Here is a 19,026-nt window from a genome sequence, read left to right as displayed (position 1 = left end):
CTTTTTGGAAATAGCAGTTTGACCTGTTGACCAGGAGTGGCACTTGTGCATGGTATATGAAAGTAGAAATTTTACCAGGAGTAAAATGTTCAAGATTCTGCATCGTGCTGTCCTAAGTCTTCCCTCTGTTCTTGTTTGCCAGCTGCTAAAATGTTATCCAAACTCTATCTTAGTTCGGTAAGGCAATGTTTTGACATGATGTTCAATAGTCACCGCGTAAAGTTGTTATATGTTTAGGAGGTTTATTTTCATCTATTTGGCAAATTGTTTGTGTGTATGGCAGAGGAATTTTTTTTTTAAATTTCATTCCAGATTTTTACACTGAGGGAACCCCAGAATAAACCGCAGCTGCTTTGCACCTGTGATCTTAGTTCAGTGTTTCCCCGCTAGTCAGTATGTCACTTTTGTGGATGGTTGTCACTTTCCTCTTGAGTAATTGACCTGTCAAACAGTGAAGTTACCCGACACATTTCCATCTTGAACCACACAGCCTCTGTTAAGGAGGTACTTACCGTTGGTTTGCATGGTAGGAGAAAGGAGCTTTGACCTAGTTCTGGTCAGCCTTTAACTGTTGCTGCCAGCAAGTATGTTGAAAAGGTGACAGAAAAAAATGAACAAGTATCGTCACTGCATAATTGAAAGTCTAATGTGAAGCTCCTCTCAGCGAATTTTGAGTGGGGACTCGGACATGGTAGGCGCTACTGCAATGCTTATTTCCTATCTGGTCATACAGCACCAAAAGAACACCATTTTTTGTGCCAGGAGATAAAAAGTCATATGCGATGTGATGCAGACTTTCTTTTGAAGATCATCATGGGCAACCAATGTTGGTGCTGTAGCCATCACTCTGAGATAACGCAAGCTTTGAGCCAATGGCCCTGTTCACTGAGACCGAAAAAGGTGTGACAGGTGCCAAGACGGTGGTTTTTGTTTGTGGAATTGTGCACTGGATGTGCAAGCACCAGAGCACATCTTTGGGTAAAGTACCATCTTCAAGGAAGGCATTCTTTTTGTCATCCAAATCAGCATGGTGCATTCCATGCCGATCACTCATGCAACACTCTGCTTGCTTCTACATGTTTCAATGCTTGCCTTAACCTCAACATTCCAGTCACCCACTTTATAGAGTTAAGTGATATGGCACCTCACCCTTCACCTGGAAGTCATTAAGTGGATTCAAGGGCTTCCAACCAATTGCCTTCAATTTGTTTTCATTGTCTCAATTGCTTCAACCCTACCCACACCTCTATGTACTTCAAGGAGGGGCAAGGGGCGCTCTTGTTGTGCCCACAAAGAGTGCCAACTTGTGGCTAAGTTTGGCTGAGCCTGGCTATTACATGAACACATCTTTCCAAATGTGTAATTGTGCATTTTTAAAAACGGGGAACGCATACAGTGTAACCAGAGTGCATGGTGTCCAATGCAATCATCACAGCAATGAAGCCTTGCTAAAGCATTGCTGAAAGCAGCGTAACAATGCCGAAGGAAGAGGAAAAGCTGAATTAACACAGCAAGCTAGGTGAGTTGGTGACTGAACATGTTCCTATGGGTGGGCAGCGCAACCCGCTCGTATCGTCCACTTCCTTTTGTCTACGTCCGGGTTGCTGCCCACCTCTAGGAACATGAGGAAAAGCTGTTCCCCCTTATGTTGGCACACAAGACAACTCAAGATGACATCGTGGATCAGCAAGGGCAGTAGCATGCACACGCACATCGAAGCATTCTGTACTGAAACCTCTGGAAACCCCATGTGTGCTATTTCACACTATAGTTGAGACTGGTCAAGAACGAAGGGCAGGCTTCTGGTGTGCCATTAGGCAGTATGAAAGGGAACAACCAAATTGCTTTCAAAAGATCATAGCGACGAAACATGGTCACAATCTGCACAGAATATTTTATTTATTGTAGAGTTTGCATGCAAAGTAAACCCTCGTTAACCTGATATCTCAAGTATTGTTCAAGTCCTTTCCTGCCACAGTGTCTACTCCATGTATTTTTCATCCCTTGTCTGGACTCTGGGTATCTCAAACTGAATATACTAGAGGAAAGTCTTGACCCAAAGGTTTCCGTACTTTGTCAGCAAAAAGTGAACAGAATGGCGACTTGTGATTAACGGCGTCCTTTGCATGTACCTTGTGGTTACACCGGCTTGGGCAAACTTCAGCAGAAGAGGCCATGACATCATTCTGCCTTCCCCCTCAGAGCCAAACGCTTGCCTCTGCGCTATGCGTACCAAGTACTTGTCTGGAAGAGGCCACACCACAGCTTCCTCCTCTGAGTAACAGACACCGATCGTAAAGGCTGTTTCTGCTGCAGCGATTGCAGGTCCTGGCCACCATGTTTTCATCACTCGCTGCACCTGCCGTGCACAGTGGCGTGGGCAGTAGGGCAGCGTTGCTTGCACACACTCTCTGCTTTTCTGCCGTCGCACACGCTTACTTGCTACCACTTCGTTGTGGCCTCGCCCAAGAATGGCCCAGTGGGAGCCGTTCTTTTTTCATGCTGGGTGCTGCCAGTGATCAGTGTGGTTACAGCACTGTGACCTTGAGCAAGACGGCAACAGGTGCAATCAGTCCACATGCTGTGTCCAAATTAGGCGCGCATAGAAGCCTACAGCATAGTTTCAGCAAGGTTGCAGCTTGATAAGGATGCTTGCTTCGAACTTGTGCTATTTTCTGCGAAAGGCATGGCAGTTGCATTTTTCTGCAGTTCAATCTCAGTGAAATTGTCTGAAATTCATTATGCTGCGGAAATCAGCACCATCAGCTTTTTGCATGTCGGGAACTAGTTAAAGATTCTTGAATGACTGGCTTGCATTAGGATCAATAGTCTGACCAGTAACGCTGCTGCCCGTAGATGGTATGTACGGTGCCGAGTCATGTGGAAGGGGTTGACTGAGGATATTACTGGCACCATTTTGGGAATGCTCCATGTGGTCTATGCATGGCAAGTGGGCTTCTGTTTTTGTGATTCTGCTTATCTCAAAACTCCTATCTCACAATTTTTGCAGCTTCGAGTTGACGAGGTTTTAGTGTGCATTTTTTGCACTATTGGGCCAATAGCAGAGGCTAGTAGAGTCCTGTGAATTAGACATCATTATTGGAAGCAGCTTTGTGAACATAACATACCACATGTGCTTGGAACAGCGTAAAAAAGACATAATCACATTTGAGCCACCTTCTGTTCCAAGCATGTCTAACGCGCTAGGCCTAGAAAAGTTGCACTGGATACAAGGTGTTCTTACGGGTTTCTTGGTTCCAGCCAGATGGGCTACATGGCTAGGTGAACATTAGCTGCGAGAATATTTTCAGCGATAATTTTGCTAATTAACTCTTTAATTGCTTACTTTCTGTCTTAATTGTGAAATTGAAGCTGAGGAGTAGTGAAGGTCATACCTGCTTGACAGAAATGCTGACTATGGAACCACATTTGAGATGTTTGTCTCCTAAAGTGGTCTTGGTGTTAAGATTGTCCTAAACTGTTAGAGGCATGCTTTTGGGAACTGGAACGCGACTGTGGCGTAGTAGTGACGGTAAAGAGCGCAGTAGCAATACTGTGAATAACGAAGCTGACTTTTATTGGGTTAACCTGTGCCCACGAGAACAGGCCACACTTAAAGCACAAGGATAGCAGCGAACACAGTCAGTGATCGTCGAAATCTGATCTGCCGGTCGAGCGTGTTGGCTTTTATACATGCATCATCGAAGGTTCCAGAGTAATCGCTGGTGCCCGCGTGTCTAATTCAACATAATTCGCGTCGCTCATGCAGTCAGACTACACAAGCTTCAGTGACAACAGAAAATGGGTAGCAATGTTGATAACGTTCGAGAAACTTCCTATACATGCGGGTGGGTCCCGCACTGAGCGATAACATTTGTTAGATGGTGAAAAGTGTATCTAGGCATCACCGTAACTAGGCTGGCTTCAGAACCAGCAATTGAAGTTGGAGGCAACACACCAAGGCAACCAGTAGGTGAGCTCTCCCAAGCAATGGAGGACCTAATAAAAAAACAACAAAGAATGAAACAGTCCAGCTCAAGAGATCGGATAGAATTTGCAGAATTGTCGAAACTGATCAACAAGGAGAAAATAAAGGATATTCAAAATTTATAACTTAAGAAAGACTGAGGAAGCAGTAATAAATGGACACAGCATGAAATCAGTGAGAAGAAAACTTGGCATAGGACAAGCCAAGATGTATGCACTGAAAGATAAGCAGGGTAATATCATCAGCAATTTTGAAGATATAGCAAAGCAGCGGAAGAATTCTATACTGACATGTACAATACACAGAGCAGCCGGGATACCTCCATTGAAATTAGTAATGAACAGGTTACAGAGGCTCCTTCTGTAACTTGCGATTAAAGAAGGGTCTTAGAAGACATGAAACGAGGAAATGTGGCAGGAGAAGATGGAATAACTTTGGTTGTTACTGAGTGACAAGGAGGACAGTTTCGTGATAGCTCTGGCTGTGGTCTTCAACAAGAAAGCTATTCAGGCTGTCGACAAGAACTTCATTCTGGCAAACAAGAAAGCTCAGAAGGTGAAACGCAAAGCCGTTGCTTTGTTGGAAAATACTATAGGCCTCACCAAGATTGTGGAAGATGTCAAACAATGTAAGGTGGTTGCTCTAGAGGTTTTTTTCACTGCAAAAACGCACAAACCGGGTGTGCCATTCCGTACAATAGTCGGTGAAAACAACAGTTGGCAGGTTTCGGTTAGCCGCTTTTCGCAAAAACAGTTGAAGCATTTAACTATTGATCATTCCTATGCCATAAGTAATTCTGTTGATGTTGTTTTCTTTCTGGAAGGCAACCATTCAGTAGCCGACATTTTTTCTGTGGACGTCGCAGATCTTTATTACTCAATACTGCACAATGAGCTATTTCATAGTATGATGACATGCATAGAAGAAAGTGCCGAGGTAGATTTTCACAATGCAACCGGTTTGTCCTCGGAAAATTTCTTGTCCCTTCTCGAATTTTATCTAAGTGCAACTTTTATCTGGTTTCAAAATAAGCTATTTATTAAAAAAATTGTGTGTGTATTGGTTCATGTGTGGCCCCTGCTCTTTGTAATATATTTTTTTATCGTTTGTCGACCGCGCTCTTAAAGGGAAGCTGAAACGGTTTTCAATTTCCATGAATTGCTGGCATTGGGAAGAACAGATCTAATAATTTACGGCTCCGTAATTTTTTTCTTCGTTTTATTAATATAAGGGGCGGAAATCGCTTTCTATATCACCCCCGCGGACACGCCCCCATCGCTTCCCGGAGCGCCGGGTGAGGTGGTTGCCAGAGGAGAGAACCGGCAAGAGTGACGTCACTGGCGGGGACCGAGCTGCCGGACCGGCGTGCTGGCATGTGCTGGCATGCCTCTTTCCGTCCTGCGCTTTACTGAACGACGCTATGAGAGATCTGCCGCCGCCGCCGCTCACGTTTGTTTTCTTTTGCAATTTTCGTAAACTGTTCTTTCCTTCTGTGCTGCGTGAGTGCCTACAGCCAAGGGCGCCCAACATGCCCTCATTCTGTGCAGCATTCGGCTGCGCGAACACAGGCGGGCGAGACGATGTGGTGTTTCACAGGTTCCCGAAGGACACGAAGCTTGCAGTGCAGTGGGTCCGTGCGGTGAGGAGAGATAAGTTCGTGCCGATGAAATCAACTGTGCTGTGCTCTTCATCTTCCATCAATACGCAGCACATGCAGGTGCACCTAGTTTAATGAAAGCCTGATTAGACCCACATTGATGCACTCGAGAAATGCGAACATTCGCAGCCATTAACGTCTGGGAACACAATTTAGCGTAGCCGGATAGCCTTACGACAAATGCGGAAACGCGTTGTTGCTAGCGTTGCTATACTCCGTTTCATACATCAGGTGCAACGCTGTGGAGGCTTGAGATACTTCTTGCAGTGGCTGCGTTTGCACTTAGAAAAAGTCCGGTGTTGCTTGACCCAATTTTTGAGAAAATTTTCCATATATGAGCTCAGTTCTGAATGAAAAATAGAAATAATTTACCCATAGAAACAATCTGTGTACTTATATGGCTGCTAACACGTTCTTATAAATAAATTTTCTTTTCGGTATTTTTTAATTGCAGCCTGTCGCGGCAGCTTCACGTGCATGCTCACGCAAGCAAACGCCGCTGGCCCGCTGCGTAGCATAGACGGAAACGCGCGCAGTAATAAATTTTGGTGACCGGACTTCGTGCGTAGCTTCCACAGCGTTGCACCTGAGGTATGAAATGGAGTATAGGCTTGCCTAGTGACATTCTACGTACAGTTGCAGTTATCGTGTTTACCACACGGCGGTGCTAAAACTGCCTAATATCTTTATGTCAACACTAGCATGGAGCACGCATATTGATTCTTGATCGAGCCACAATCGCAAAGTCGTCGAACCATAGTATGAATATTGCACATATAATACTTCTGGCCATCTCTGGATTTGTATGATAAGCAACTTCCATCACTGTACCCTGCAGCACTGCATGTGCGCGCTTTGAAACGCGGCACTTATGTTCGCGATCGTGTATCAACACTCAAAAAACCACGGGACTACTTTAGACAAGCAGCGGCAAGGTGCTTGACATCGCGGAATTGCACCCGTGTTTACAATCTAATGAGAAGTTAGTGCTTCGGCATTCTTCCTGCAGCAAGTTCCCAGTGACACTTTAGCGCATTTTTTCTCCTGGCATTGGAACCTGCAGCTACATGAAAAAAAAAAAACAAAAAAAAACATAAGTACCAGCTAAGATTTCCAATGCGCGAGAAGGTGCACACATCGCTCTCGCTGTTGGCACACTCTACATCGTCGTTGCCGCCGTTGCCACCATAGTTTTCCGTATCGGCTGTCGGTTCAAACATGTACGACGAAAATACAAGCTGTCCGAGACAGCGAGAACGTTCCATAATGCTTACAACTCGGCTATGAAGCCAGAACAAAACAGCGTGCTACGCTCTGAAACGGCAGCGCCGACCGGAGACTGCCGCGAAAGACGTCACAGCGGCCCCGACCAATCACGGGCAACAGCGGCGTTCGCGCACTGCCCTGAGGCGCTGGTGCGCGTTTTCTTGGAAAAACAGCCGCTTGTGTTTGTTTCCGCCCTTTTTGGACCAGATATTCGTGTTCAGGGGACTCAAAACTGTAGAATGCCGCAGAGAACTCATTTTTTTCGAAAAGTGTTTCAGCTTCCCTTTAAGAGTGCTTAGACAATGATTTGGTTCAAATTTTTAGATATGTTGATTTTCTTGTTGTGATAAAACAGACTATCGACGAATGCTCCGTTACGGTAGCTGTTATTTTAACTCTGTTCACTGACAATGGCAAAGGTTTAACTTTCGCACACGAGCTGTCTAAGGATGGTAAACTACAGTTTTTAGATTTGCAGCTATACTTACAATCAAGTCACGCCTGTTGGATGTACTCGCCACAGGCACATAAGGAACTTTTACCTTATGCATCTGGTTACTCGAGAATTGTGAAACGCACCATTGCTTTGATGTGTCTAGAATCTTTGTTAATGAAATCCTGTCATCACACTACGAACCAGAGTTTCATTGCTCAGTTAAATAGGCTGCAGGCTGCGGGTTACCCAAGTGTGGTGGTGACATCAGTCTCTGAGTTATTGCTTCAGAAACTGGAAGGGAAGCATCACAAAAGTAACTGTGTTACACAAAAGAAGAGGCTTGAAGTTGTGCTGTATTGCCATAGAGTGGCTCACAATCTAAAGAATGTCGCATCTAGATACCAAATCCCAGTAGTGTTTTCCGCTCCTCAGAAACTGTCAATGTTGTGCAGCCATATTTCAAAAACAAGTAAAAAAATCAGATTGTGAAAAGAACCACGCGAAAGTTGCAGATTTTAGCGTTGGTGTGGTATATAAGATTCCGTTGTCATGTGGCAAAGTGTATGTAGGGCCGCTGTGTTAACGAGGCCGCTGTGTTAACGAGCGCCTTAGAGAACATGAGCGATCCATACCGACAGGCACAGGTTCCCATATAGCCCAACATTGTAAGATATGCATGTGCAAAGCTATGTTTCATGATGCTACAATTTTGAAAAAGAGCCGTGATACTACCGCCCGAGAATTATCGGAAGCTTTTTTCATACTGTCACTGGATTCGCAGTGCATTGGTGTGCCTTCTTTAACCTTGCACAGCGCTGAATATGGTTTTTTGGATTCTGTCACATGAGTGCGCTCTGGTGATCGGATGTCGTGGTGGTTCCTGCACATGATGCTCACTGCGCATGTTCTTCTGGATTCTGCTTCCTATAAAGGAGTGATGCAATAAAATGATGTCAATTGAGAGTAGTGCCTTGTCCTGTCGTCTTTCACACACAGTGGAGGAGCTCATCGAAGCCCATCTCTCTAATCAGAGAATCCGGCTCAGTCACACGGAACACGGACGAGCCGTCCTACGCAAGATAGGATGGCAGATCGAGCCAGTACTCATCAAGACGGCCCTTCCGGAAGACTGGAAAACGATGATTCAGACAAAAACCCTTCCCCGGAACATGACGCCGGGCAAGGACGACGACAGGCGCACCGCGCGAGCCGAAGCCCTAGCCCGGAAGCTGGAAGAGACCCCAGGGTCCTCTACGCGGACGCCTCGCTCCGAAAACACAGTGACCGTGCAGCGGTGGTGGTTACATCAAAAGACAGGCTGATCGTCAGCGCGTCCCTGAAGACAACAGACCCCGCAGTTGCCGAAGAAGCGGCCGTGGCCCTCGCACTCGCACAGCCGAGCGTGGACACCGTAGTCACCGACTCTAAGACAGCCTACAGAAGCTTCCACAGGGGGGTAATCTCCTTCACGACCCGAGCCATTCTAGCCAAGCACAAGCCTCCGGGAAGAGTCATAGAGCTCGTGTGGGTCCCGGCTCACTCGCGGGTAGCAGGCAACACCATCGCCGATTACCATGCCCGAGAAATGTCAATCCGGGCCGAGCACGAGCCGGAAGAGCTACTGCACCTGGTTACCAGCTTTCGGGACATTACCCGGATGTACCGAGAGGAAAGGTGCAGACTGCCAGAACCGCACCCCAAACTCGCCAGGCAACAACAGACGATCCTGCGTCGAGCGCAGGCGGGATCGCTTGCGCATCCCGTATTGATGAACCGCATGTACCCTGCGGAATACAATATGCTCTGTCCTTTTTGCAGAAGAGAAAAGGGCACCCTGCCGCACATCTTGGCAGAATGCACAGAACTCAAGACCCCCCGTCCTCCCCTTCCTACCAACACCCACAATCCCCAACCCCTTGAGCGATGGGAGACCTTGTTATCCAGCCCCGCCTTACCGATTCAGCTCGCACTGACGGACAGGGGCCAGGAGCTGCTGGAAACATATGGGTCCCGAAACTAGGGAACCACCCCATCTGGTGCCTGCGTGCACCACCGATTTATTTCGGGCCCAGTAGAAGTTGCTTCATCATCATTGTGTCCGTTGTTTTGCGCTAAACAAAGTGATTATGGATTCACACCAGCTAGCTTGCCAACGCATTCTGTTCAAACACTGTCCTTCCACATAATAGTTCTGCCTAAGCCCGCAAGGTGGAAAGAAAGCGGTGGTCCCTGGTTCGAGTCCCGGACCACGACGAATTTTTCATTAACTGCGAGGCTTTTCTTTCGAGGAACCCGTACGAGTTTCCTTTGTAGCAATTGCTACGAACGGGTGGATGTCTGATTTTCCCTTTATTTAATTGTGCTTCCACACTCTTACATTTGTGCCAGGATACAATGGGAGCAGTGGGTTTATGGCATTGTTTAGTTATGAGTTATATTCACACTAAAAAAAAAAAAAAAAAGCCCAAGTTACAATTGCATCATATCATTTTTTCCCAATTTTGAAGCATCCTTGTGCATCATGGCATTCCATGCTTTCACACTGGAAACTGACACCACCTTGAGCCACAGTGAGTGGTGTTAAATGTCACCTCCATTCACTACGGTGCTGGTAGTGCCTGGCCATGGCTTAGCAAGTTGGTTGTTCGACTGGCACTTGCCTGCCTTGTTCAGTTTGGCTGGTGTTGCCTTGTGTCCACAGGTGGTGGCACTGTGTGGTGAAGGATTCTGCGTCAGGCTACGCTGAGAGCATGTTGAAGGTTATTTGTATTAATTGCAAGGAAATTGAGAATCAACCATTTATCAAAGGTAACTGAGTGCCAGTGGATCGACATGCTCTGATCACTGGTGTTGTGCCGCACATGACCCCCTCAAGCATGGACTGCAGCTTTCCCTTGCTACTCTGGTTCACATGGTGGACCCTTCATGAGCAGGATCCTGATGAAGGTCCCAGCCAGCGCCCGTGCTTTTGTTATTTTGATCCTAAAATTGGCCTTCGCTGGATAATTCGAACTTGATTGGTCAACACGCACACTCCTGACCCCAGTGGTGACTTCTTTAACTGTCTTCGTGAAGCTTAGAAAACAGATTGAACACACATCCCTTGCGATGGGAAAATTTTCAAGTGAAAATTGTAGCTCGCAATGAATGCTTACAGTATTTACCCAATTCTAACCCATGCCGTCTTTTTGCAGTAAAATTGCTCTAAAAGTTAACTGCCGAGTACAGTCGGATATGAAACCGAAACCTCATTCACAGTGTTTGCAACAGCCTACCGTCAGAACCAGTGTCACCATTTCCAGATGGCGACAGAAGTACGATGCTCATGTAGTGTAACGACGTGCCACTTTCAATCTTTGCTTATGAAAGGAGAAGTTATTTTACATGCTAAGCTATTGGCAACAAGTAACTTCACATGTTTGTGGTATTCTGGTGGATTGCATGCATTGCACGACCACCTAGTTTAGGCGAGTGCCACTATCTCGTTGTGGAGTCATTTGAGAAATGCAGTTTACTGTACAGAGGACTTATTGTGGGTCATAGACGGCAATAAAGTGTTGTCTGGAAGTTATGACGATAGATATTAGGTGTAAATAAATCTCTAGTATGTGAAGGTGAACTTTAGGGGTGTGTGAATAAGAATTGAATAGTGGCAAAATTGAAGTGAATCAAACCGAGTATTTTTTGAATAGTTTGCAAATAATGTACAGCCTTCTCAACGTTTTTTTTTCTGTCGTTAGACTGCACATTATAAAGAGGGCTTTATTAAAAGAACAAATGGAGCATTAGGAACAACGAAGCAGATTGTTTGCAAACTCGAGGCTCCTCAGAGCATACGTGGTCATGTGAAGGAAATGTTGGCCAATTATTGCCTATGCGTACCTTCGCAACCGAACCACCCATGCTTGTCTGCGGCGATGGCAGACTGAAAGAAAGCACTTTTTCTCTAGTTTGAATGGTTGCAACAGATGGTGCGGCTATTGCAATGAAAGTATTATGATTTAATCTGATGAGAGTACACAGGTGCTGCATTTATGAATGATGGTACTAAACAACACCATGCCGAATGCAGTGTCTAAACATTTTATTGCGAGTGATCGCGTTTAGTAAGAAAAGCATTGCTGTCTGAACGACGTGGTGTGCTCTATTACGTTATGTCCGCTGTGGATGGGATCAAAGTTATCTCATTTTTCATGCTTAATCATGTAGTACATTCGACAATGTAAACTATTAGAAAAAATTGGAATTTTTCGAGTTGTGACTATTCGATTTGATGGCTTAATCGGATAGTGACTATTCTATCTGAGGACCAAATCAAATAATACATTATTCGATTTGGAGGCATGCAGCATTTTTCTAGCGAGAAAATCGGGTGCAAATGAAATTTCTACTTTGTTTAGAGAGTCTAATGTCATTTCTACGTTAGTTTTCTGCTTTGAACAAGCAGGAAGTGGGTGTGCATTTGATTTGGGGGTGCGTGAGAATCAGGCAAATACTTGTAAATTAATCAGCAGTTGTGGCATTTGTTCTGCTTCATGTTTAATTCGACCAATTTCGTCTGTCCCGTTGGAGTCAAATTAATGGAAGTCGACTGTATAGCAATTGACACCCCATTAGCTGTGGTGGTATCAAGGAAGTGGCACTTCATGTAGGGCGTCATTGCACACCATGAGACACCATGGATGAGCAGTGTCATCTTTCATGCCTTTGTGCAGCAGGTGTCATGTGCAATGCTGTATCCAAGGTGGTTGCAGAAATGTCATTGACTAAAGTAAATGCATCTTTTCAGAACAAGCTGAGCCCCACTGACCCGGTCAGCTTCTTTGACTCTAAAAGCAGCAAGAAGGAACGCGACAAAGAGCCAGACACTGAGAAGCACTAGTACTTCACCTGCTGAAGCATATGTCAAATAAATTGTGTGAGGTTGATATGCAGTGACAGTCGATTTACTGCACTGTTCTGGGTAAATTTGTGCAGTTATTATTAGCCAATTTATGTTTACTGCGGGACGAAGGCCTCTCCCAGTGATCTCCAGTTACCGCTGTCTTACGCTAGTTGATTCCTAATTTCATCACACCACCCAATTCTCTGCCATACCCGCCAACGCTTCCCTTCTCCGGGCACCCATTCTGTAGCTTTAAAGGGCCCCTCACCAGGTCTGACCATTTTGAGCTGACAAGCGCAGTGCATACAATGCGCGCTAATGATCATCGTGTCTGCTAAGTATTACATCGCTAAGCGCCGCGGAAAAAGCTGAAATTTCAAACCGAATGCCGTTTGCCCTTCTCCTCGCGGTGCCGCACTCCAAGCCGGAGGGTGACGTACACGTGCGCCTATGTACAGTCGCGTGCAATATGAGCTGCAACACGGTGCACGTACTGAAAAAGTCCTCGAGATTTAACGGTGGCGCCTACATTCAAGAACTTGGTACCAGTAATTCTAAGGGTGTTTAGTCCTCCAGTTATTCTTATGTCGGCGCCGCCGTGCGGTCTTGGTGTCCTTTTGAACATGGACACCGTGTTGCAGCTCATATTGCACGTGACTGTACATGTGTTTGTGCTGTGACGTTGCTCATAGTGACTTGCAGAGTTATTCAAGGCAACGTCTGTTATTTGTGTAATCTGTTGCTTCCGTAGACGAATTAAAGTTGCATTACATGCATTACCTGGCCTGCCCAGTTGCATTTTTACCTCTTAATATCAACTACTCCCATTAACACTCAAGTCCGCACTGCTGTCTTTCTGTGTTAAAAGGCACCACGCCACATAGCAAATATTGGTTATATGCTGGAAATTGTTAACATGCCGTCTAGGGAGTGTTCTACCGCAATAATTTTTCACATTGCTTTGTTATTAGCGGATATAGAAATATTTCAAGTGTTCCGAACCCACAATTTCACGAGGCGAGCTTCACTGCCAATATCGACACTTGCCCCGTCGAGAGCGAAATTCCTTCTTCCTGCCGGGGAGGTCGCGCCGCAGTCTGCGCCTTCTTTTTTACTGCGCGGCACACCACAGAACACCTATACAAACTTAAGAGAAGCAAAACTGTACCTTCCACAGTGCAATGGAAGTAGCGGTGGCATTGCGAACTAAAGTATGCGACCGAGAGACGGTGCTGGCACTATTATCATCATCATTACGTAGCGAGCAATATGGCCGCTATGGTAGCGGCTGGTGGGGTTCGTTGTGTTTTGCTACCGCTTTCAGAGCGGTGTTCATGTGTACGATACTCTAAAATGACTATCGATACCTTTATTATATCGCCAAGCGATCGAGAGGCCTCAACTGGCAAAAAAACACGTCATACAAGTAAGCTTACATTGTTTATTGTCAATTGTGAATGAAGCAGTACAGGTCAGTGGAGATAATGCTGTCAGTTACTGAGTTTACAACATACAGAAACACAGATAGTAATCTATTTAACGGAATCGGAAGCTGAAATCGAGCGAAGTTTTCTCGTCGCGTTTGGCGTGCCGCTAAAGCAAGGACAACGATATTGCGCTCGCCTGCGCTAGTACTTGTGCTCCATACAGTGCTGTTTGACGTGTTCCATACTATATGTATGTTGTCTGCCTTCGACAATTTCAGCTAGATTTAAAAAAGAAACTTAAGAAGTGCTCAGCAAACATGTACTGTCAGTAAGGTAAGCTCAAGCTGCAATGTCGCATTGTTTTCATAACACATTGGCGACAGGGGTGAAGTCTAGAGGAAAAAAGAACGTCATACTAAATTTTAGATCACATATTGTGTTCTTGATATTTCTACTGCACATTTAGTGTTCAGCTGCAGCAGTAAAAGCTTTGACACAAGTGGAGTACCGTATTTACACGATTGTAAGTCGACTCGAATGTAAGTCGACCCCCCCATATCGCGTGACCGAAAAAAAAAAAATAATAAGAGAGCATACCCGAGGGCGCATTCGATAACGAAAATTTATTAGTAGCTGACATGGTCACTGGGCTACTCGTCTTCACTAGTGCTGCCATCGTCATCGTTGCTGCGGTCCCACAGCGCGTCGTGGTCCAGCGAAATTTCAAATTTGGCAAACGACCGCACCAGGACATCTTGCAGAACAGCAGCCCACGCCAAATGCACCCAACTACACGCAGCCGTCAGGGAGGCTCTTTTGACAGGTCCAGTTGGCGTAATTTCGCAGTCTTCTGCCGCCAGCCACTCGTTGTACTCACAGCGGAGCAGAACCTTAAGATTAAGGCGAAGGTCCGGGCTTGTTTCATGACCACGTTGCACTTCACTGGCAGGGACCGATCACGGATTACAGCGACGTACGCCGCAAGCTTAGCCTACAGCTCCGGAAAGCGTCCAGACTTTGGCACGTGGGAAATGTCTCACTTGTCGTCACAGGTGAAAATTTCGCTTCGCTGCAGTCGCCACTCTCGCACCACCCGTTTAGAAACATCGAAATTGCGGCCCACTGCGCAGTGATTTGTTTCTTCGGCGTAAAGGATGGCAGCCCTCTTGAACGCTGCTGTGAACGAGTGCCGAACGATTAGTGGGCCTGGAGCACTCATGACGACTGGGGAAGCATAGAAGTAGCACGTAGCCGGCAGTCAAGTGGAACGCGTCAAACCATGCCAATACCAATGCCTTCAAACAGAGAAGGAGAAACCAGCGAGCGGTGTCTGCTCTTTCATGAACTACCGATACTCCCCGCAAGCGCCGCCGTTCTGAGGGTGCCGCCGCAAATGGGAACAGCGGCGCTTCCATCAACTATCGACACCCCCCCATGAGTGTTGCATGCACTGTAAAACTCTCAAAAATGTTGAAAAACTCTTCCGAAAAGCGAACAAACACGCGGGATAGCGAAAAAATACGGCTCGGGCCATATTATTATTGTAGCTTCCGTTGGTATCGCTTATTTTGGCGGGGCCATGTTTAGGTTTCGATTGTAAGTCGACCCCCCAACTTCAGACTTCCAAATTTAAAAAAAGGGGTTGACTTACAATCGTGTAAATACGGTACTCGTAGGAAGTCGAGGAACATTATGGAGACGACAGTGCTTACAAGGACCTCTGCCAATATTGTGTGTAAACAACGACTCTAAATAAACATATAAGTATGCCCAATTAATGCTCACAAATCCTTGTAAAATGCAATTTACGGTTTCATGTTGACAAAACATCTCGGTTTGCGTGTTCAAACAATGCAAAAAGGTTACAAGGAGATGAACACGTCAGTTGAGTAACAGAGGTGAGCAAGGGAAGCCTCAGCCTGTAGCCAACGTTTAAAAAATCAGACGTATTTGTGAGGGCGGTGACGAAGATAAGTTCCCACGCTGAGGCTTCCCTTGCTCGTCCACTGTTTATTGGCTGAATGTTAAGCCAAACTTTGAGTATATTTCAAAAACTTTTTGTGAACAGACTGTCCTCAGGTATGTCGTCTGCTGTTTGAAGAGAAAGAAAAATTCATTTTATTGGTTCGTCATGTTTGAGAAGTGTGGAGTAGGCCAGTTGTGTGAAGTTGCCTGTTCCAGCCATTTCTTACGGTGCAGGGCTAGCCTAGTTGCAGATTTCTGCAAAGGAAAAATGCAATATCCAGATCTAATTCTAACCCTGTCACTTACCATCTTAACAATGCTCCCTTAGATTTCATCATGTTTTATATATATATTGGTGTACATATTACAAATAATTTAAATTGGACCAATATAGAGTATGTCATTAACAATGCTATTCACCTGCTTGGGTACTTACAGCGCAACTTTTTCAAAGCGCTGTCTACTTTAAAGCTACACCTTTACAGCACGCTAATATGCTCACAACTTGAATATGCATCTGCAATATGGGATCCCAGTTGCGTTAGCCTTACTACTTCACTTGAACTAGTACAAAACTCTGCTTGTTTCATTCTGCCTAATTATAACTGTACCGCGAGTATAACCTTAATGAAGCTAACCAGCACTTATTCCCCTAGCTATTCGCCATGTTTCGCTATTTCATTAAAATTTCCGTCGTACCGCACTTCACGACGACTTCATACCGCAGCCTCAAGTACATTTCAAACTGCATTGATCATCGCAGTAATGCAGGGATTGATTCTTGCTACACGAAGTCTTTCTTTCAATCTCATCCTCCGTACATCTCAGGAATGGAACCACCTTCCCTCAAGTATCGTAGCCATCACGGATAACAAACATTTTTTTGCAGAACATTAGCTAACATTGTATAATCAGGAGAATCATTGTATTACTTCTCTGGCTGCCTTCCGGTAACTTCTGGCGTTCCGCAGGGGAGCGTACTTGGCCCTCTACTTTTTTTACTATATATTAATGATATTGTCAATGTCGTTAACACTCCAGTTCAGATTCGTCTATTTGCTGATGACTGTGTTTTGTTTAGAGAAGTTACCTGCATTACTGACCAATATGACCTTAACTCTAACTTAGACAATGTGTTGAAATGGTGTGAGCAATGGGGAATGCTTCTTAATACAACTAAGTGTGTCTATCTCCCCATAACGTGCAAAAAAGTCCCCTTAGACTACACTTACAATTTAGCTGCAGCACCTTTACTGAAAGTAACATGCTATAAATATTTAGGCTTAACATTAACGAGTGACTTATCATGGAACTTGCACATAAATACCATCTGCTCTGCCGCTTTCCGGAAACTATGCCTTCTGCGCCACAAACTCAAGTCTGCTCCGTCTAGTGTTAAACTACTCTCTTACTTTTCCTTAATTAGGCCAAAACTTGAGTATGCCTCCATAGTTTGGGACCCTCACACAAAAATTAACATTAAGAACCTAGAAAGAATTCAAAGAAAAGCAGTACGATTTATTTACAGTAAATTTGAGGCTACTGACTCCCCCACTGCATTACTAACCGATAACGGTATTGAACTACTACAAATTCGAAGAAAGAAAAGTCGGCTAGAGTTTCTTTCAAACTTAATTAATCATAGGATTGCCTTAGACACCGCAAAATACGTATCCCCCTTGACAAGCAGACCCACTCGGCACCACTACCCTCATTCTCTTAACACCCATTTTCGCAAGGACTGACACTTTTCGGTACTCTTTTTTTCCACAAACAATAGATGACTGGAATAAACTAACTGAAGCATACCCCCAGCGCCCGTGAGCTGTATATAATTTGTGTAAATCTTGTTATTTCGTGTATTGTTATAGTTTTATTGTAATCAAGTTAAAATTTTTCTTAATCGTCTACCTTACGACCAAACAATTTGTGTGAAAAACGTGTTACACACTTGTTTCATCTTGTTCTTCTGTGTATATCATCTTTGTTTTTTGCTCACCCTGCTTGGACTTCTTGTCCGCAGTATTGTATAAATAAATAAAAAATAAATTACCAAAACTCACTGCTCTTGTTTGTTTTACTCTACTGCTTTGTAACCACTCCCCTCTTCAATGGCATATGGCCCTGAGCGTACTTTAAATAAAAAAGAGAATAATAAAGTGAAGGGTGACTGCCAGAGTTTCAGTGAACATGAAGCATAATTTCCTCAAAATTGCACTGAGCGGTTTTGAAGGCTTCAAAATTCTTTGCAGTTTCATGTAACAAATTAACGCTAGGAAGGAGCATGTGATACTTGTTGGTAATGCCTGTCAACCTGATTTTCAAATAGCAGATGACAGAATTTGTGCGTTACTAAGTAGGAGCTTGCTACATGACGAGAAAAGAAACAAGTTGGGACTCAATTTGTTACTTCTCCGATTGTCATAAAATGCCCTTAAAATCAAGCAAGCTTGTATGTCAAATTTTAGCATTCCCGCTCGGTACGTTACAAAACTCTAGACTGTTGCTTTCCTGATAGGGCTCACAGCCCTCTATCTGGTAAACTTGCAAACATTTCATGGTGAGGCACGTAGTTCAAGAGGACCTGTTGCCATTATGGTGTCTGTTGAGCTTCTTATGGCTTGGTGTGGGTGGGCCGCTTGCAAACCAATAATCTCTCTTTTGCCCTTCCTGAAAAGAGAAATCATGAAGCCATTACAAACATGCAAGCCGAGAATGGTGAAACAAAAGTTTGTCCAATAAATGTACAAATCACAGTTCTAGTTGAAGTGTTCAGAAACGTACCTTGCCAGGATTCTGGCTCTGTGCCGACACATTTACCGTTGACTTGTACGTCCAGAGACAATAGAGTCCAAAGTGGTGATCAAATATGAGCAGCATCTTGGAGGCTGGAGGCAAAAGAAGAAAGCCTCAGTTACTATGGTGGAAGCGTGGGTGAGTTTGTGATTCACGTATGACAAAGAACTGCACAAAACGCTCCATGACAGAAAACACACACAACAATGTTTTGAGTGTGCATTTCTTTCAATGGTGTCCTTGTGCGAGCTGTGCTTCGTGAAGCCTCGATTAAATTTTTTGCCAGCTACTAGGTAATAAACAGTAATTTTATTATGTATCAAATGATATTAATCTAACTGTATCACCGGAAGTACACTTGCACTAATGTGCTGCAAATTTATCGCAGTGTATCATTCATGCAAACACAGCTAAGACTATTTATTTTTTATACTGTACTCCGTGTTAGGAATTTTAGCAACGTGGCAAAATAACGAACAGCCTTGTTTGAATTGCCTTTGAAGAGCAATAACTTTATTACGATTTTCCACTTTGAAAAAAAAATAATAAAACTGACTACAGCAATCTGTTTTACCCGCCTTGCACCCAAAGAAATTGAAAGTTGAA

At 44.7% G+C, this 19,026-nt stretch overlaps 1 protein-coding gene across 2 annotated transcripts in view; it reads left to right on the top strand.

Moving 5' to 3' along the window:
• Positions 1 to 17,686, top strand: part of vnc (GNAT family N-acetyltransferase vnc) — a 158,280-nt gene extending 140,594 nt beyond the window's left edge. For both annotated transcript variants that reach the window (XM_050193993.3, XM_055061191.2), the window contains exon 7: positions 12,137 to 17,686. In XM_050193993.3, coding sequence (XP_050049950.1) covers positions 12,137 to 12,229 — 93 coding nt within the window. In that variant the 3' untranslated portion in view covers positions 12,230 to 17,686. The remainder of the gene's footprint in view (positions 1 to 12,136) is intronic.
• The last annotated feature ends 1,340 nt before the right edge of the window (positions 17,687 to 19,026 follow it).

The sequence above is a fragment of the Dermacentor andersoni genome, chromosome 1 (assembly GCF_023375885.2).
Source record: "Dermacentor andersoni chromosome 1, qqDerAnde1_hic_scaffold, whole genome shotgun sequence".
Lineage (NCBI taxonomy): Eukaryota > Metazoa > Arthropoda > Arachnida > Ixodida > Ixodidae > Dermacentor > Dermacentor andersoni.
The sequence above is the reverse complement of the archived record's forward strand: the minus strand, read 5'-3'. Positions and strand labels throughout refer to the sequence as shown.